Source organism: Rhinoraja longicauda, chromosome 15 (assembly GCF_053455715.1).
Source record: "Rhinoraja longicauda isolate Sanriku21f chromosome 15, sRhiLon1.1, whole genome shotgun sequence".
Taxonomy (NCBI): Eukaryota; Metazoa; Chordata; class Chondrichthyes; order Rajiformes; family Arhynchobatidae; genus Rhinoraja; species Rhinoraja longicauda.
In genome coordinates, this window is record NC_135967.1 from 50,885,745 (window position 1) to 50,906,443 (window position 20,699).

The window sequence follows — 20,699 nt, forward strand, 5'->3', positions numbered from 1 at the left end:
CGTAGCGCATCAGTTCCACAGACAACGTCCAATGTCCACAATGGGGTAGAGGTGAATCGGACAGAACCCTAGCTTATGGAAGGGCCGTTCAGAAGCCTGATCACAGAGGGGAAGGAGCAGTTCCTGAGTCTGGTGGTGCGCTCTCTCAAGCTTCTGTACCTTCTGCCGGGCGGGAACGGGGAGAAGGAGGAATGGCCGGGGTGGGACAATGTTGGCAGCTTCTCTGAGGCAGCGTGGTGTAGATGGGCATGATGTGGTGTGGGTGTAGATGGACATGTGGTGTAGATGGACATGTGTGGGAGTAGATGGACATGTGTGGGTGTAGATGGACATGTGTGGTGTGGGTGTAGATGGACATGTGGTGTAGATGGGCATGATGTGGTGTGGGTGTAGATGGACATGTTGTGGTGTAGATGGGCATGATGTGGTGTGGGTGTAGATGGACATGTTGTGGTGTAGATGGGCATGTGTGGTGTAGATGGACATGTGTGGGTGTAGATGGACATGTATGGTGTGGGTGTAGATGGACATGTTGTGGTGTAGATGGGCATGATGTGGTGTGGGTGTAGATGGGCATGTTGTGGTGTAGATGGGCATGTTGTGGTGTGGGTGCAGATGGGCATGATGTGTGGGTGTAGATGGACATGATGTGGTGTGGGTGTAGATGGACATGTTGTGGTGTAGATGGGCATGATGTGGTGTGGGTGTAGATGGGCATGTTGTGGTGTAGATGGGCATGTTGTGGTGTAGATGGGCATGATGTGGTGTGGGTGTAGATGGGCATGATGTGTGGGTGTAGATGGGCATGTTGTGGTGTAGATGGGCATGATGTGGTGTGGGTGTAGATGGGCATGTGTGGTGTGGGTGTAGATGGGCATGTTGTGGTGTAGATGGGCATGATGTGGTGTGGGTGTAGATGCTGATCAGCAAGGTGTGAGACGTTCCCCTGACCGTGTGACCTGTTGCCACCTTTGCTCTAACACTTTGCTCTCTATCTCTAGACGGTGCAGAAGGTTCTGAAGGCTGCCAGGCAGATCTGCAGCAGGCTGGGCGAGTACAAGATGGCCTTCGCTTGGGCAGCCAGGTCAGTGGTCCACAGGGACCCTCTGTCACCGACCACTGAAAGACTGGCTCTTTGTGCAGCAACCTGTCTGCACAAGACAATAAAAGCACCATGTCCGGGTACTCAGCGGGTCAGGCAGCATCTGGAGGGAGGGAAACAGAGTCATACAGCACGGAAACAGGCCCTTCGGCCCAACTGCCCCTGCCGTACTGAGATACCCCATCTACACTAGTCAAATCCTGCCTGTGTCGGCCCATGTCCCTCTAAACCCATCCTATCCATATACCTGTCCAAACATCTATTGAATGACAATAGACAATATGTGCAGGAGGAAGCCATTCGGCCCTTCGAGCCAGCACCGCCATTCAATGTGATCATGGCTGATCATTCTCAATCAGTACCCCGTTCCTGCCTTCTCCCCATACCCCCTGACTCCGCTATCCTTAAGAGCTCTATCTAGCTCTCTCTTGAATGCATTCGGAGAATTGGCCTCCACTGCCTTCTGAGGCAGAGAATTCCACAGATTCACAACTCTCTGACTGAAAAAGCTTTTCCTCATCTCCGTTCTAAATGGCCTACCCCTTATTCTTAAACTGTGGACCCTGGTTCTGGACTCCCCCAACATTGGGAACATGTTTCCTGCCTCTAACGTGTCCAACCCCTTAATAATCTTATACGTTTCGATAAGATCTAATGGTGGCAGAGATGAGCTCTAAGCTCGATGAGCTTCCATTTGAATTAGGAGCTGGTGGCAAGTCGCAGATCTGAAGTTGTCCGTCACGTAAAACAGACCAATGTAAACACACCAATCCCAGGATGAAGCCAGGATTTACAAAACATTCGATCCTTTGAAGTGTGGCTTGTGAGGACATTGGGTAACAGGATGCTAAAGATCCATGGAGATTTCTACAGCACCAACACCAGTGCAGGAAGGTTTGCTGGGTATTGTGTTGTAGACTAACCCGACTGTCTCAACTAAAATCAACAAGTCTTAACCTACCTGATGTCCCGGTGGCTCCAACTCCCCCTCCCACTCCCACACTGACCTTCCTGTCCTGGGCCTCCTCCATTGTCAGAGTGAGGCCCAACACAAATTGGAGGAACAGCTCCTCATATTTTGCTTGGGCAGTTTACACCCCAGCGGTATGAACATTGACTTCTCCCAACTTCACATTGTCCCTGCTTTCCCTCTCTCTCCATCCCCTCCCCCTCCCCAATTGTTCCACCAGTCTTGTTGTCCCCGACTACATTCTATCTCTGTCTCGCCCACTCCCCTGACATCAGTCTGAAGAAGGGTCTCGATCCGAAACGTCACCCATTCCTTCTCTCCAGAGATGCTGCCTGACCCGCTGAGTTACTCCAGCATTTTGTGTCGACCTTCAACAAGTGTTGAGTAGTGATGGACAATAGACAATAGGTGCAGGAGGAGGTCATTCGGCCCTTCGAGCCAGCACCGCCATTCAATGTGATCATGGCTGATCATTCTCAATCAGTACCCCGTTCCTGCCTTCTCCCCATACCCCGTGACTCCGCTATCCTTAAGAGCTCTATCTAGCTCTCTCTTGAATGCATTCAGAGAATTGGCCTCCACTGCCTTCTGAGGCAGAGAATTCCACAGATTCACAACTCTGACTGAAAAAGTTTTTCCTCATCTCCGTTCTAAATGGCCGACCCCTTATTCTTAAACTGTGGCCCCTTGTTCTGGAGTCCTCACACTCTTTGTTCAAACCAGGGTTGGGGTTGGGATTGTTTTATTATTGTCACCTGTATCGAATACAGTGGAAAACCTGTGCTCTTCCTGAATACAATCAAACCATACCCAAGTAAGACAGATAGAGAAAATAAACAGAGTGTAGAATATAATGTTACAGCTACAGAGAAAGTGCAGATTAGAAAAAGTGTAACAGCCATCAGGAGGTAGATTGGGAGGTTGGGACTACACCATATCTGATGAGAGGCTCCTCTTAATAGCCTGATCACGGCGATGAAGAAATAGTTCCTAGATCTGCTGGTAGGTGTCAAGCCTTTGCAGCTTCTGCACAGAGAGGGGGGAGGAGGGAATGCCCAGGGTGTGAGTGGTCCTTGCTTATGTTGGCTGCTTTCCCAGGGCAGCTTGAAGTGTAGATGGCGTCCATGGTGGTGACTCTGGTCTGTGTGATGGACTGGCGTACATCCATGACTCTACAGTTCCTTGTAGTCTTGGGCAGAGCTGTTGCCAAGCCAAACTATAACAACTCAACCCAAGATGTGTGGCATCTGTGGAAATTGGGAAGAGCGATTGGAGATGTGCTGAATTCCCTCGGTTTTCCGAGGTTGGATTTGACTTTAAGAAAGAAGGAAAGACGGGTTTAAGGAAACCTTTTTACGTCTTTGAAACTTCACAAATCATTTACAGCCAATCCTGAGGAAGGGTCCCGACCTGAAATGTCACCAACCCATCAGTTCATACGTCATAGGAGCAGAATTAGGCCATTCGGCCCATCGAGTCTATCTGCCATTCAATCATCTCCCTCTCAACCCCATTCTCCTGCCTTCTCCCTATAACCTTACTAATCCAAGTCCATGTTCTCCAGGGATGCTGTCTGACCCACTGAGTTACTGCAGCACTCTGTGTCCTTGGTTCACTTTGCAGTGCTTTCAGTGTTTCACTGCTGCAGGGTCTGATACTATCTTCAAATTAAATTTCTCTCTAAGTTAGATTTAAATCATTAACATTGTGTTTTCTCCCACTTGCAGGCCGGTGTTTAAAGACTCTGAAGGCACTTTGGACACAAGTGGGAAATTCTCGCCACTTTACAAGCAAGATAGCAGCAAGCTGTCCACTGAAGACTTACTGAAAATGCTGGTAGACTTCAAAAAGTGAGCCACATTTTTTTTCCACGATGTTAAAAAATCCCAGCCCCTCTCCACAGATGCTGCCTGGTCCACTGGGTTTCCCCAGTAGTTAGTGTTTTGCTCCAGCATCTGCAGTTCCTTGTGTCTTTGGTTTAGGCTTATCATTGTCACATGTGCCGCGGTACAGTGAAAAGCTTTGTTGGACATGCTGTCCAAACAGATCAGGTATACTAATAATTACAACCAGGTCAAACTCAAGTACAACAGGTGGAGCAAAGGGGAAGATACAGAGTGCAGAATATAGTTCTCAGCATTGTAGCGCATCAGTTCCACAGACAAAGTCCAATGTCCGCAATGGGGTAGAGGTGAATCGGACAGGACCCTAGCTTATGGAAGGGACGTTCAGAAGCCTGATCACAGAGGGGAAGGAGCTGTTCCTGAGTCTTCAATTCACCAGGATATTTGCTGGGTGTCGGAGGTTATGGGGAGAAGGCAAGAGAATGGGGTTAAGAGGGAAATCAACCATGATTGAATGGTGGAGTAGGCTTGATGGGCCGAATGGCCTAAATCTTCTCCAATCACTTATGAACTTGGGAACGAATGTTTCAGATATGAAGCAAAGATGGATGTATCACAAAATGCTGGAGTAACTCAGCAGGTCAGGCAGCATCTGTGGAGAGAGGGTCATCTCCTAGATGCTGCCTGACCTACACGCAACAATGGAGAGTCTGGAGAACAGTCAATCCTGAAAGCCTTATCCAAGACTGCTCCAGTGAAGCAAATGTAATTAAATCTGATTATGAACCTTGTGCCAATTATCCTGAACTCCTGCCCTCTGGTCTGTAATCCCACCCCTCCCCCCTTTCCTCTGTGTGTAAAGCAGCTTATTGATGTAAGATGAACTGCTTAATTTGTCTCCCACTTTCCCACGATGACTGCTGGGGCAGACTGAGGAGGGGGAGACATGATCACAGGTTTGAATGCTCACATTTCACGGGCCGTTGGTCCAAGCACGATGACACAACTACACGCTAACTACCCATGCCCCTCTGAGCTTGCTCGCCCTAAATCCAGGCTGCGCTCAGTGATATTCCCTGCCACAACGAGAGCTGTTGAAGACCCAGAACAGATTCCTGCAGCTGGTGATCTGGATTTTCTTTTCATCGGCATCCTGCCATTGCTAAATCGTGTTTTATCCAAACATTTGCCACTGAGTACTTGAACTCTAATCATCTCTGAAACCTTGGACTTCAGATCCAGCATGAAACCCTGACCTGCTTTCTTCCCACCAGTTTTGTTAACTCTTCGGAAGCCTTGGCATTGAGAGTCACAGAGTGATACAGTGTGGAAACAGGCCCTTCAGCCCAATTTGCCCACACCGGCCAACATGTCCCAGCTACACTAGTCATAGAGTGATACAGTGTGGAAACAGGCCCTTCGGCCCATCTTGCCCACACTGACCAACATGTCCCAGCTACACTAGTCATAGAGTGATACAGTGTGGAAACAGGCCCTTCAGCCCAACCTGCCCACACCGGCCAACATGTCCCAGCTACACTAGTCCCACCTGCCTGCGTTTGGCCCAAATCCCTCTCAAACTATACTATCAATGTACCTGTCTAAATGTTTCTTAAATGTTGTGATAATGCCAGCATCAACTACCTCCTCTGGCACCTCGTTCCATACACCTGCCACCCTTTGTGTGAAACTCTTGAACCTATGTCCTCTGGTCCTCGATTCCCCTACTCTGGGCAAGGGACTCTGTGCATTTACCCAAACTATTCCTCTCATGATTTTGTTATTTTCATAATACTTTAACACTTTTGCCTTGTTCTCTCTGACCTGTCCGGGAATGTTTATCCAGCTTCCGGTTCATGTTAAGTTTGCGAGGTTATTAACAGGGGCCCTGGGATTGTAGAGGGGGAGATGTGAGCGAAGGGATGTGAGGGGGAGATGTGAGCGAGGTTATTAACAGGGGCCCTGGGATTGTAGAGGGGGAGATGTGAGCGAAGGAAATGAATCACGTGCGGACAGAGGGGATTAGTTTAACTTGGCATCATGTTGGGCATGGACATTGTTGGCATCATGTTGGGCATGGACATTGTTGGCATCATGTTGGGCATGGACATTGTTGGCATCATGTTGGGCATGGACATTGTTGGCATCATGTTGGGCATGGACATTGTTGGCTGAAGTACCTGTCCCTGAGCTGTACTGTTGTATGGTCTACCACAGTAGACAATAGGTGCAGGAGGAGGCCATTCGGCCCTTCGAGCCAGCACCACCATTCAATGTGATCATGGCTGATCATTCTCAATCAGTACCCCGTTCCTGCCTTCTCCCCATACCCCCTGACTCCACTATCCTTAAGAGCTCTATCTAGCTCTCTCTTGAAAGCATCCAGAGAATTGGCCTCCACTGCCTTCTGAGGCAGAGAATTCCACAGATTCACAACTCTCTGACTGAAAAAGTTTTTCCTCATCTCAGTTCTAAAAGGCCTACCCCTTATTCTTAAACTGTGGCCCCTTGTTCTGAACTCCCCCAACATTGGGAACATGTTTCCTGCCTCTAACGTGTCCAACCCCTTAATAATCTTATTTCGATAAGATCCCCTCTCATCCTTCTAAATTCCAGTGTACACAAGCCTAGTCGCTCCAGTCTTTCAACATATGACAGTCCTGCCATTCTGCCATAAAGGATTATGTCAATCATTCTGTCATCATCAACCTCGAGAGGCACAGATAGGGTAGACAGTCAGAACCTTGTTCCTGGGATGGAGATATCAAAGACTAGAAGGCATATCTTTAAGGCAGAGGGGGCACGTTTTTTTACACAGACTGATGGTGTGCCTGGAGCTAGCGCGGTGGCAGAGGCAGGTACGATGCTCAGGTAGACACTGGACGTGCAGGGATTGGAGGGATATGGATCGTGTACACAGTTTAGCTTGACATCTTGTTCAGAGCACGGACATTGTGGGCCAAGTGGCCTGTTCCTGTGCTGCACTGTTCTCTGATTACACCAGTTGTACTGAGGCCCTAACTTGACCTCGGGTACAGTGACTTGTTGTGTTCCCCGTGATGCCCGGTTGGTCAGGTGGCTGCTGTGTTTATATCTAACGTTGGTGATGGTGTAAGTGTGGCCGTTGACCTTTGTTCAGCACTGACATCATTCACCTCTCCTCTTCCATCCAGTTGCTCAACACTGATAATCCTTCAGGACAGGCAGTGCCTGGCACAGCAGGTTGCGTTTATTGTTAGATCTTATTGTAAAGGTGCCACTAACAGGGCATAGTGAGGACTGCCTGAAGACAGGGGAGGAGGCTGTTCCAGAGTGTGGTGGTGCACACGTACAAACCTCTGTGCCTTCCACCCAACGGGAGCAGGGAGAAGAAGGAACAGCCGGGGTGGGAAACGTCTTTGATTATATCGGAGATGGAGTTGCCAGGATTCATGGGCCTGAGCTACTGGGAGAGGTTGGGCAGGCTAGGACTTTATTGCTTGGAGCTCAGGAGGATGAGAGGTGATCTTGGCAGAGATGCACAAAATCACGAGGGGAATAGATGGGGTGAATGATAGTCTTTTACCCAGAGTAGGGAATCAAGAACATGAGGATGTCGGTGTAAGAGGGGAAAGATTGAACAAGTTGCTATATTGGACTGGACACAAGATGCTGGAGGAACTCAGCAGGATCTCTGAAGGAAAAACCCTTTTCTCCACAGATGCTGCCTGACCTGCTCAGTTACTCCAGCACTTTGTGTCTATTTTGGTATAAACCAGCATCTGCAGTTCCTTTCTAATATATTGGGCAAGTCCCATTTGCTTGCATTTGGTCCTTTTCCCCATTAAACTATTCTTACTCACACACACCGATCAGCCAAAGCATTATGACCTGATGAGCCAAAACATTACGTCCACCTGCCTAATATGCTGTTGGTCCTCTGTGTGCAGCCCCATACGCAGCAGGGTGCGATGCACTGTGTATTGTGACACATTCCTCCCGTGACCACCATTAACATTTTCTGTGACTTGTGCCACAGTCGACCTTCTGTCGGTTCGGACCAGACGGGATAGCCTTCGTTGCCCTCGAGCATCGATGAGCCTTGGGCGCCCAACACCCTGCCTGTCGCCGGTTTGTGGTTTGTCCCTCCTCGGACCACTGTCGGTCGGTACTCATCACTGCTGACCGGGAGCACCCCACAAGCCTTGCCATTTCACAGATGCTCTGACCCAGTCGTCTGGCCATAACAATTTGGCCCTTGTCAAAATCGCTCAGGTCTTTACTCCTGCCCATTTCTCCTGCATCCAACACGTCAACTTCAAGAACTGACTGTTCACTTGCTGCCTAATATATCCCACCCCTTGACAGGTGCCATTGTAACAAGATAGTCAATGTTATTCACTTCGCCTGTCAGTGGTCATAATGTTTTGGCCGATCGGTGTATCTGTCCAAGTGTCTTTTGAAAGCCATTAATATGTTTGCTTCCTCTGGTATTGAGCAATACAAGTAGAGGGAGAAATATTAATCTCAACATTAATCTCAATAACCTACACGCTGAGATATGTGTCTATGGCACGTGATATGTAGTGGTGTTCAGGGAACGACCCTGACACCATTCTGTGTCTTCGGTTCCTTGTTGGGTGTTCAATGCTCACACTATCTTGTAGAGTCATAGAGTGATACAGTGTGGAATCAGGCCCACACCGGCCAACATGTCCCAGCTACACTAGTCCCACCTGCCTGCACTTGGTCCATATCCCTCCAAACCTGTCCTGTCCACCACCCACCGCCCCTCCCCCCCACCAACTCACCACTGCAAACCCCCCGGTTATAGGGGTGCTCCACACTGAACCCCCGGAACCACGTTATAGAGTGATACAGTGTGGAATCAGGCCCTTCAGCCCAACCTGCCCACACCGGCCAACATGTCCCAGCTACACTAGTCCCACCTGCCTGCGTTTGGCCCATATCCCTCCAAACCTGTCCTATCCATGTACCTGTCTAAATGTTTCTTAAACGTTGGGATAGTCCCAGCCTCAACTACCTCCTCTGGCAGCTTGTTCCATACACCCACCACCCTCTGTGTGAAAAGGTTACCCCTCAGATTCCTATTAAATCTTTTCCCTTCACTTTGAGCCTATGTCCTCTGGTCCTCAATTCCCCTACTCTGGGCAAGAGACTTTGCATCTACCCGATCTATTCCTCTCATGATTTTGTACACCTCTTTAAGATCCCCCCTCATCATCCTGCACTCCATGGAATAGAGACCCAGCCTGCTCAACCTCTCCCTATAGCTCACACCCTCTGAGGTTTCAGTTTAAGTTTAATATTGTCACGCCTATCAAAATGTTTTGTTTTGTCGACTATCGTATCAGATCAGACAATACCATATGTAAATATAGTCAGGCCAAACTCAAACACAATAGGTAGAGCAAAGGGGCAGATACAGAGTGCAGAATATAGTTCTCAGCATCGTAGCGCATCAGTTCCACAGACAAAATCCAATGTCCGCAATGGGGTAGAGGTGAATCGGACAGAACCCTAGCTTATGGGAGGGCCGTTCAGAAGCCTGATCACAGAGGGGAAGGAGCTGTTCCTGAGTCTGGTGGTGCGCGCTCTCAAGCTTCTGCACCTTCTGCCGGTCGGGAGCGGGAAGAAGGAGGAATGGCCGGGGTGGAAGAAGCCTTTGTTTATGTTGGAGATGGAGTCAGTGGTGGGGAGATGGTCTGTGTGATGGATCTGGCTTCATCCTCGGCTCGCTGTCATTGCTTGTGTTGTTGGGCCGAGCTGCTCCCAGGCCGAGCTGCTCCCAGGCCGAGCTGCTCCCAGGCCGAGCTGCTCCCAGGCCGAGTTGCTCCCAGGCCGAGCTGTGCTGCAGGCCGAGCTGCTCCCAGGCCGAGCTGCTCCCAGGCCGAGCTGTGCTGCAGGCCGACAGTGTGCTTTTGTGGAGCATTTGTAGAGGTTTGTAGCAGTCGTTGAAGACGTTGAATATCCTCTGTCTCCTGAGGCAGGGAGAGCTGAGGTAATTGCAGCTTTGCATTGCTAACTATCAGCCTGCAAGGTATCACACAGTGCTGGAGTAACTCAGCGGGTCAGGCAGCATCTGTGGAGAACATGGATAGGTCACGTTTCACAGTGCTGGAGTAACTCAGCGGGTCAGGCAGCATCTGTGGAGAACATGGATAGGTGACGTTTCACAGAGTGCTGGAGTAACTCAGCGGGTCAGGCAGCATCTGTGGAGAACATGGATAGGTGACGTTTCACAGAGTGCTGGAGTAACTCAGCGGGTCAGGCAGCATCTGTGGAGAACATGGATAGGTGACGTTTCACAGAGTGCTGGAGTAACTCAGTGGGTCAGGCAGCATTTCAGGAGAGAAGGAATGGGTGACGTTTCGGGTCGAGACTCTTCTTCAGACCTGCAAGGAGTCGTTCATTCTGATTATTTCGTGGTGTGTTTACAATCCGCTCTGATGTTTTCCGATTTAGGGCTGAGAAAATATCCAAGCTGCAGGTGATTCCAGGAAACCTTGACGTCTCTATCGAGCCAGTTGCCCCAGACATTGCCAGTGAGTATCTCATCGCGTTATCCCGCGTGTTTGGCCGTCTGACGGAGGAGGCCTGTGGTCGCTGTGGGCAGTGATATGCACCTTCTTTGTCTCGCTCAGATTGTGTCACATCATCCTACATGCCCGTGAAGCCTTTTGCAGAAGCTGGCTGCCATCACGTGAGGTTTGAAGTGGAAGAATTTGTTGCTGACATCACCAAGTATATGTATCCCTTCACCACCTTCAAGAACCACTTGTACGTCTATCCCATTCAGCTGAAATACGATAACCAGAAAACCTTTGCTAAGGTATTTAGTTACCAGCCGGTCGGTGTCTGAACCCGGTCGTTTACCAAGTCCCTGACTGTGTCTAGTACTGATGTCTCTCTCCCTGCCCTCAGGCACGGAACATTGCAGTCTGTGTGGAGGTGCGGGATTCTGATGCAGACAAGACATCCCCACTGAAGGTGAGAGAGAGAGTCTGTGTAGAACGTGACTCAATGCAGAATGGGGGGGTCAAGTAAAACCAGTTGATGATATGATCTAGGACCAAAGAGGGCTCTTCACCTCAACGTCCATGTCGGCCAACATGCCCCATCTAAACCGGCCCCATTTCCCCGTGATTGCAATCGACAATAGGTGCAGGAGTAGACCATTCGGCCCTTCGAGCCAGCACCGCCATTCAATGTGATCATGGCTGATCATTCTCAATCAGTACCCCGTTCCTGCCTTCTCCCCATACCCCCTGACTCCACTATCCTTAAGAGCTCAATCTAGCTCTCTCTTGAATGCATTCAGAGGATTGGCCTCCATTGCCCCATATGCTCGGAAACCTTTCCTGTCCTTGTACCTGTCCAGGTGTCATAAGGTCATAAGTGATAGGAGCAGTATTAGGCCATTCAGCCCTTCAAGTCTACTCCGCCATTCAATCATGGCTGATCTATCTCTCCCTCCTAACCCCATTCTCCTGCCTTCTCCCCATAATTACTGACACCCGTACTAATCAAGAATCTATCTACGTGTAAGAATTTATCTATGTCTGCCTTAAAAATATCCATTGACTTGGCCTCCACAGCCGTCTATGGCAAAGAATTCTACAGATTCACCGCACTCTGACTCCAATATCTTTTAAATATCTTTTAAATCCTCTGGCAGCTCGTTCCAGACACCCACCACCATCTGTGTGGAAACAATTGCCCCTTGGGTGCCATTTAATTCTTTCCCCTCTCACCTAGAACCCATGTCCTCTGGTTCTTGGTTCCCCTAAGCTGGGTACAGCACTGCGTGCATTCACATTCTCAATCCCCCTCATCCCCTCCACAACCAGGCTCATAGATTTACATAAAAACATAGAAAATACGTTGGGGAGGAGGCCATTTGGCCCTTTGAGCCTGTACGCACTGCCATTCATTGTCATCATGGCTGATCATCCACAATCAGTAACCCGTGCCTGCCTTCTCCCCATATCCCTTGACTCCACTAGCCCCTAGAGCTCTATCTAACTCTCTTTTAAATTCATCCAGTGATTTGGCCTCCACTGCCCTCGGTGGCAGAGAATTCCACAAATTCACAACTCTCTGGGTGAAAAAGTTTCTTCTCACCTCAGTTTTAAATGGCCTCCGCTTTATTCTTAGACTGTGGGCCCCTGGTTCTGGACTCCCCCCAACATTGGGAACATTATTCCTGCATCCAGCTTGTCCAGTCGTTTTTGTAATTTTACATGTTTCTATAAGATCCCCTCTCATCCTTCTAAACTCCAGTGAATACAAGCCCAGTCTTTCCAATCTTTCCTCATATGACAGTCCCATTTAACATCGGATGCTGGCCGTGCAGAGTGGAGGTGGGAAGAGATTTGTTGGTGAGGCTGGTGAATCAGTGCAACTCTCTGCTAAATTGGCCAACAATGAAGTTGACACTGAGCATCTTCATGGCAGAGGCTCATGAGGTCCAGATATTGAGGGATACAAACATACTTGTCTGTGCAGGAGAGTGTTGCTGCTGCCATGCCTTAGTCTTATCATCACCATCGGTGGTCACTGGAAGCGAGTGTGACTGTCCTCCCCATAGGGTCGGACGCCTGTGCGTGACTTTGTTTAACGTGGGGAGACTGGTGCACAGACAGCCACCACACGGCCCTTGACAGATCTGGGTCAGGATCCAGTGGCGTGGAGTCCAAGACGACCGGGGACCCTTTTCTGCTGCAGCCTTCATCCATCCGCCTTCCCAGCCGTCGTGACGCTCCACTAAAGTCAGCCGCCATCCTCCCTCGGCCTGTTCCACCGTTGAGGTCTCGGTTGGATCGCTCTTTGTCAGGGACCTCCCCCCCCCCCCTCGACCTTACCCCCATGGGTGACCCTACCAGGAGCGTAGCTCCAGACGGCATCGCTCTCAGGGTCTCAGGACCACACGAGCTTCTCCACCACCACAAGGTGACAATCCATGGAGAAGCGTGCCGTAGTCTATCTTCAACGCAAACAGGGTTTTACCAATTGGTAGATCTTGTGAGGTATTGGGCAAGATAACACCAGTCCATGGAGATGTCACACGGAATGGTTCTAATTTTACAGTTTACCGTCCAATACTAATAACACATCAAGTTGCAACAAAAAAAATGTTATCAGTGGGCAGCATTCACGCAGTTCATGTGGAAATCCTGTTACTTTGAGTGTGACGTATGAAATAGATTGTGCTGAGAGCGAGAATGTGACCCTATTAATATCTGTGCACAGTGTATCTACGGGAAGCCTGGAGGTCCAATATTCACGACCAGAACGTGCGCAACGGTCTTGCATCATCAGCAGAGCCCAGAGTTTTACAACGAGGTGAGTCTATGCACCGCGGCACGCTGGGGCAGCGGTGGAGTTACGGCACGGTGGGGCGCGGTGGAGACGGCACGGTGGGGCACGGTGGAGACGGCACGGTGGGGCACGGTGGAGTTGTGGCATGGTGGCATTGTGGCACGGTGGAGTTACGGCACGGTGGTTACGGCACGGTGGGGCACGGTGGGGAACGATGGAGTTACGGCATGGTGGGGCACGGTGGAGATGGCACGGTGGAGTTGCGGCACGGTGGGGCGCGGTGGAGACACGGCACGGTGGGGCACGGTGGAGTTACGGCACGGTGGGGCGCGGTGGAGACACGGCACGGTGGGGAACGGTGGAGTTACGGCATGGTGGGGCACGGTGGAGATGGCACGGTGGAGTTACGGCACGGTGGGGCGCGGTGGAGACACGGCACGGTGGGGCACGGTGGAGTTACGGCACGGTGGGGCACGGTGGTTACGGCACGGTGGCATTGTGGCACGGTGGAGTTGTGGCACGGTGGGGCACGGTGAAGTTGTGGCATGGTGGGGCACGGTGGAGACACGGCACGGTGGAGACACGGCACGGTGGGGCGCGGTGGAGACGGCATGGTGGGGCACGGTGGAGTTACGGCACGGTGGGGCACGGTGGAGACGGCACGGTGGGGCGCGGTGGAGACGGCACGGTGGGGCAGCAGTAGAGTTGCTGCCTCGCGGCACCAGAGACCCAGGTTCAATCCTAACCACGGGCGCTGTCTGTACTGACCTTGCACGTTCTCCCCGTGACCTGCGTGGGCTTCCTCCCTGGGTCTATGGGTTAATTGGCTTCTGTAAAAATTGTCCCTGGTGTCCCTGGTGTGTGTGGGATCGTGCTAGTGTACAGGGTGAAAGGAAGCATGCAGGTACAGCAGGCAGTGAAGAAAGCCAATGGAATGTTGGCCTTCATAACAAGAGGAGTTGAGTATAGGAGCAAAGAGGTCCTTCTGCAGTTGTACAGGGCCCTAGTGAGACCGCACCTGGAGTACTGTGTGCAGTTTTGGTCTCCAAATTTGAGGAAGGATATTCTTGCTATTGAGGGCGTGCAGCGTAGGTTTACTAGGTTAATTCCCGGAATGGCGGGACTATCATATGTTGAAAGACTGGAGCGACTAGGCTATACACTGGAATTTAGAAGGATGAGAGGGGACCTTATCGAAACGTATAAGATTATTAAGGGGTTGGACACGTTAGAGGCAGGAAACATGTTCCCAATGTTGGTGGAGTCCAGAACAAGGGGCCACAGTTTAAGAATAAGGGGTAGGCCATTTAGAACTGAGATGAGGAAAAACCTTTTTCAGTCAGAGAGTTGTGAATCTGTGGAATTCTCTACCTCAGAAGCCAGTGGAGGCCAATTCTCTGAATGCATTCAAGAGAGAGCTAGATAGAGCTCTTAAGGATAGCAGAGTCAGGGGGTATGGGGAGAAGGCAGGAACGGGGTACTGATTGAGAATGATCAGCCATGATCACATTGAATGGCGGTGGCTCGAAGGGCCGAATGGCCTACTCCTGCACCTATTGTCTATTGTGATCACAGTGCGTGGGTGTGTGGGACCGTGCTAGTGTACGGGGTGATCGTGTTGGTGTGTGTGGGATGGTGCTAGTGTACGGGGTGATCGTGTCGGTGTGGAGGTGTGTGTGGGACCGTGCTAGTGTACGGGGTTATCGTGTCGGTGCAGACTCAGTGGGCCACAGGGCCTGTTTCCACACTACCTCTGCCATCTGGTGAAGTAAGGCCTATTGCAGAGTGGGCTCTGTCTGTGCATCCCCACACAGGGCAACTCCTCACCTGTTCTTTCTGTGCCACTGTAGATCAAGGTGGAGCTACCTGCCCATCTCCACGAGAAGCACCACCTCTTGTTCACCTTCTACCACGTCAGCTGTGACATCAACAGCAAGGGGACAACAAAGAAGCGTGAGGCCGTGGAGACTCAGGGTACGTGAGCTTCATCAGCCCAGTGACCAGCACTGGACCCATCACTGTCCCGCCTCCACTCAGCTTCCTGAACACTTTGCATCAGTGATAGGAGCAGAATTAGGCCATTCGGCCCATCAAGTCTACTCTGCATTCAATCATGGCTGATCTATCTCTCCCTCCTAACCCCATTCTCCTGCCTTCTCCCCATAACCTCTGACACTCGTACTAATCAAGACTCCATCCATCCATCCATCCATCCATCCATCCATCCATCCATCCATCCATCCATCCATCCATCCATCCGTGTGGCAATTAATTCCATGATACAGTTAGCATTCAATATTAATGACACATCAGGTGTCATTAAAATGTTTGATCAGTGTGCAGCCTTTAATGTAATGTACAGGTGGATGTGCTTTTCCACAACACTAAGTTAATGTAATGCGAGTGATGATTTGGGCAGCGCTCTTTGTCTGATATGGGCTGAGTTGGATACATTGAGATCCCTATGTTCTATGGTGCCTGTGGAGGCCAAGTCAGTGGATATTTTCAATGCGGAGATAGATAGATTCTTGATTAGTACGGATGTCGGGGTTGTGGGGAGAAGGCAGGAGAGGGAGAGATAGATCAGCCATGATTGAATGGCAGAGTAGACTTGACGGGCCGAATGGCCTGATTCTGCTCCTATCACTTCTGACCTTGTGACACTTGGACAGGTGCATGGATGGGCAATGTTTGCAGGGATATGGCCAAACATGGGCCTGGGCTTCTGACTCGGTGTGTGAGTGTGCTGCTTCTAGTGACTGGGTTGCTTGGTGTCTCCTTCAGTTGGCTTTGCTTGGCTGCCGTTGCTGAAGGATGGCCGTGTGGTCACGTCGGAGCAGCAGCTGGCGGTGTCCACCAACCTTCCTCCAGGGTACCTGGGCCAGCAGGCCGCTGACACCAAGAAGGTGAGTGAGTATCCATCATCTACCTGGCCATTTCTGTAGCTGACGGGAGATCAGATAGATGTTTGTAACATTGCTAGACCAAGTGGACCCATTGGGCCCAAACCTCTCCTGCATTGGTGCAGCACCCTCTCCTCCCCCCTCTCCTCCCCCCTCTCCTCCCCCCTCTCCTCCCCCCTCTCCTCCCCCCTCTCCTCCCCCCTCTCCTCCCCCCTCTCCCTCCCCCCTCTCTTAAATCCATCCAGTGATTTGGCCTCCACTGCCCTCTGTGACATAGAATTCCACAAATTCACAACTCTCTGGGTGAAAAAGTTTCTTCTCACCTCAGTTGTAAATGGCCCCCCCTTTATTCTTAGACTTTGGCCCCTGGTTATAGTCCCTGCCTCAACTACCTCCTCTGGCACCTCGTTCCACACATCCACCACCCTCTGTTTGAAAAGGTTGCCCCCCAGGTTCACATGAAATCTTTCACCTTTCACCTTAAACCCCTGCCCTCTGGTTATTGATCCCTCTTTTTCCCCCCAATTTTTTCAAAATCCTTAAGGTTCCCCCTCGGGTTCCTATTAAATCTTTCCCCTCTCACCTTAAACCCTAGTGAATAGGTCAGCATCTGAATAACACAGGTATAGCAGGAAGCAAGAGTCAAGTGCTGGAAAATGGCATTACTATGGAGGGGAGGGACAGGATGGGCCGAATGGCCTTTTTTCGTGTTGTACAACTCAATGCAAGCTCGTATCCGGCCAATCTAGAGGCTGCACTGAAAACAATTCCACATAATAACATTCTGAAGTGCAGTCTATACGTTGATCTCTACATTTCTTCCTCTCCTGGCAGCACGCTCCAGATGTTAAGTGGATAGACGGAGGGAAACCTCTGCTGAAAGTGAGAAACCTCTTGGTGTCCACAATCTACACGGAGGTAGGTATCTCCAGTGTGCACGTCCCACACGTCCCACACGTCTCCAGGGTGGCGCGGAGGTGCTGGGGTTTGGCACCTGGATCTATGTGGACCAGGTCCATCTGTGGGCAGCAGCTCCCAATGGATCTCCAGACCTGGGAGAGGGTGGAGAGTCCTCTTCACAAAGAGGACCCGTGCTGAAGGAACCACACTTGTTACCGAGAGCTACAGGAAGCTGAAAGGGCAACAGGAGCTGGGATTTCAGTCTTTAAAGCATGGAAGGGCAACCAGCGATTTAATGAAGAACTTACTTCATCTGTGGAGAACATGGATAGGTGACGTTTTACAGAGTGCTGGAGTAACTCAGCAGGTCAGGCAGCATCTGTGGAGAACATGGATAGGTGACGTTTCACAGAGTGCTGGAGTAACTCAGCGGGTCAGGCAGCATCTGTGGAGAACATGGATAGGTGACGTTTCACAGAGTGCTGGAGTAACTCAGCGGGTCGGGCAGCATCTGTGGAGAGAAGGAATGGGTGACGTTTTTGGTTCAAGACCCTTCTCGACCCGAGACGTCACCCATTCCTTCTCTCCAGAGATGCTGCCTGACCCGCTGAGTTACTCCAGCGCTTTGTGACAATCTTCGATTTAAACTAGCACCTGCAGTTCTTTCCCCACACTTAATGAATTACAAGACGTTTGTTATTTGGAGAGAATCTGCTTGTGTGAACAGGAGAGTTGATAACCGGAGGGCCCAGGCTTGAGTAAACTGATACAAGGGAGGAGGAATGAGCCTGAAAGTCACCGTGACATGTTGACTCGTCAGAAGCAGTTTGGCAGCAGATTCTGTGATTTAGAGTTGGCATGGGGGGGTTTGGCAAAAGCCCTGGATGGGATTGTTGGGTGGGGCTTTTTTTTTAGTTTAGTTTAGTTTTTTTTAGTCTAAAGGCACAGCGTGGAAACAGGCCCTTCGGCCCACCGGGTCCGCACCGACCAGCGATCCCCGCACACTAACACGATCCTACACGCACTAGGGACAATTTACACATATACCAAGGCAATTAACCTACATACCTGTACGTTTTTGGAGTGTGGGAAGAAACTGAAGATCTCGGAGAAAACCCACGCAGGTCACGGGGAGAACGTACAAACTCTGTACAGACAGCGTCCGTAGTCAGGATCGAACCTGGTGCTGCCAGCTCTGTAAGGCAGCAACTCTGCCGCTGCGCCACCATGCCATCGGCTTTGGTAGTGCAGCTGGGAATCACCAAGTGACCAACTACGTCCTTTCTTTGTCCCGCCCCCCCCCCCCCCCCTGACATCAGTCTGAGGAAGGGTCTCAACCCGAAATGTCACCCATTCCTTCTCTGCAGAGATGCTAACTGACCTGCTGAGTTACTCCAGCACTCTATGAAACGTCACCTATCCATGTTCTCCACAGATGCTGCCTGACCCGCTGAGTTACTCCAGCACTCTATGAAACGTCACCTATCCATGTTCTCCACAGATGCTGCCTGACCCGCTGAGTTACTCCAGCACTCTGTGAAACGTCACCTATCCATGTCCTCCACAGATGCTGCCTGACCCGCTGAGTTACTCCAGCACTCTGCTGCACTCGGCTTATACTCGCTGGAATTTAGAAGATTGAGGGGGGATCTTATAGAAACTTACAAAATTCTTAAGGGGTTGGACAGGCTAGATGCTGGAAGATCTCTGGTGAGAACAAGGGGTCACAGTTTAAGGATAAGGGGGAAGTCTTTTAGGACCGAGATGAGAAAGTTTTTTTTCACACAGAGAGTGGTGAATCTGTGGAATTCTCTGCCACAGAAGGTAGTTGAGGCCAGTTCATTGGCTATATTTAAGAGGGAGTTAGATGTGGCCCTTGTGGCTAAAGGGATCAGGGGGTATGGAGAGAAGGCAGGTACGGGATACTGAGCTGGATAATCAGCCATGATCATATTGAATGGCGGTGCAGGCTCGAAGGGCTGAATGGCCTACTCCTGCACCTATTGTCTATGTTTCTATGTTTCTATGCTGCCTGACCCGCTGAGTTACTCCAGCACTCTGTGTCACCAAGTGACCATCTCCTGGCAGTGTAATTCTCTGCTTTGATAATTGCCTCTGCACATTGACATGGAGGTGTGGTGAGGATAACTGGCCAAACGTTGCCCCATCAGCAGCAAGGTCCAGCACGCAATGTCTCGGAGCTTTGGAGCAGCCCTGACCACAGCAGCCCAGTCCGCCGCTGGGCAAGGGGGCGGACATGGACACCCACTAACATTAGCCATGAGAAACTACAGACTGAAGGCAGGAATCATTTCCTCCATAGACACGATATGCTGGAGTAGCCCAGCGGGTCTGGCAGCATTCTTTCCACAGAGGCTGAGTTTTTCCAGACTTTCCTATCTCGTCTATAATTCAGCCGGGTTGTATACACCAGTAAATACAGTGTAGGAAGGAACTGCAAGTGCTGGTTTAAACCGAAGATAGACACAAAATGCTAGAGTAACTCAGCAGGACGGGCAGCATCTGTGGAGAGAAGGAATGGGTGATGTTTTGGGTCGAGACCCTTCTTCAGACTGGGAGTGAGGGGAAAGGGAAATGAGAGATAGAGACGGTGATGGAGAGATTATAGAACAAATGAATGAAAGATATGCAAACAAGTAACGTGGCCATTGTAGGCTGTGGGCTCGGTGAAAACGATAAGAAGGGTCCAATGATCTCCTACACATCCAGTTGATACCAGAGGTGGGAGGTAAGACCTGCAAGTAAAAGCCTCTGCATCTCATAACCAGCCGGTCAGAGACATGGAGGACAAAAAAACTGCAGGTGCTGGTTTAAATCGAAGGTAGACACAAAATGCTGGAGTAACTCAGCGGGTCAGGCAGCATCTCTGGAGAGAAGGAATGGGTGACGTTTCAGGACGAGACCCTTCTTCTGAAGAAGGGTCTCGACCCGAAACGTCACCCATTTCTTCTCTTCCCCAGATGCTGCCTGCCCCGCTGAGTTAATGCAGCATTTTGTGTCTACCTTCGGTCAGAGCCACGCACAGGTAAATGGAGGTCAATGAAGAAGATTGCATAGTTGAGTTGAATCATATCTGTTGTTGTTCTAGCTGCAAGCTCTGGTAACCCCCGCTGGCCGTGTGATATGTGCTTTGTCCACAGGATCAGTACCTGCACAATTTCTTCCACCATTGTCAGATGAGCCAGTCAGCAGTGCAGGACATGGCGGGAGACCTTGTCAAGCACTTGAAGGTAAGTACTGGCCCCATGTGTGGCCGGTGTGCAGGGAAACCTACACTGCACAACTGAGTTCAGCTTAGTGTCACGTGTACCGAGGTACAGGGAAAAGCTTTCGTTGCGCGGTGAAAAAGAGACAAAGTGCTGGAGTAAGTCAGCATGTTGTGTTGTGCAGGATATTAATTCCAGAAACTCCTGTGTAATCGAGGACAGATGAAGCCCTGTTACAGTGCACACTGTTGCAGTGGCTCGAGCTGCTGCCTGTCGGTGCCAGAGACATGAGCCCGATGCTGAACTGGGCTGGCAACTGCCACGTGCCTCTGTGACCACGTGGGTTTCCTTCCACATCCCAAAGACGTGCATGTTGGTTAATAATGTGTACTATCTATTGCTCCAAGTGTAGGCGAGTGTGGGAGCACGATG

General features: G+C 50.6%; 1 protein-coding gene across 1 annotated transcript in view; it reads left to right on the top strand.

Annotated features, from left to right (window-relative positions):
* Nucleotides 1-20,291, top strand: part of LOC144600314 (dedicator of cytokinesis protein 11-like) — a gene marked incomplete at its 3' end in the record, with an annotated part of 68,531 nt that extends 48,240 nt beyond the window's left edge. The window contains exons 14-23 of the mRNA XM_078411879.1: nucleotides 1,002-1,084; nucleotides 3,800-3,922; nucleotides 10,382-10,461; nucleotides 10,561-10,748; nucleotides 10,841-10,906; nucleotides 13,169-13,261; nucleotides 15,088-15,211; nucleotides 16,022-16,143; nucleotides 16,975-17,058; nucleotides 20,202-20,291. Coding sequence (XP_078268005.1) covers nucleotides 1,002-1,084; nucleotides 3,800-3,922; nucleotides 10,382-10,461; nucleotides 10,561-10,748; nucleotides 10,841-10,906; nucleotides 13,169-13,261; nucleotides 15,088-15,211; nucleotides 16,022-16,143; nucleotides 16,975-17,058; nucleotides 20,202-20,291 — 1,053 coding nt within the window. The remainder of the gene's footprint in view (nucleotides 1-1,001; nucleotides 1,085-3,799; nucleotides 3,923-10,381; nucleotides 10,462-10,560; nucleotides 10,749-10,840; nucleotides 10,907-13,168; nucleotides 13,262-15,087; nucleotides 15,212-16,021; nucleotides 16,144-16,974; nucleotides 17,059-20,201) is intronic.
* Between the last annotated feature and the right edge of the window lie 408 nt (nucleotides 20,292-20,699).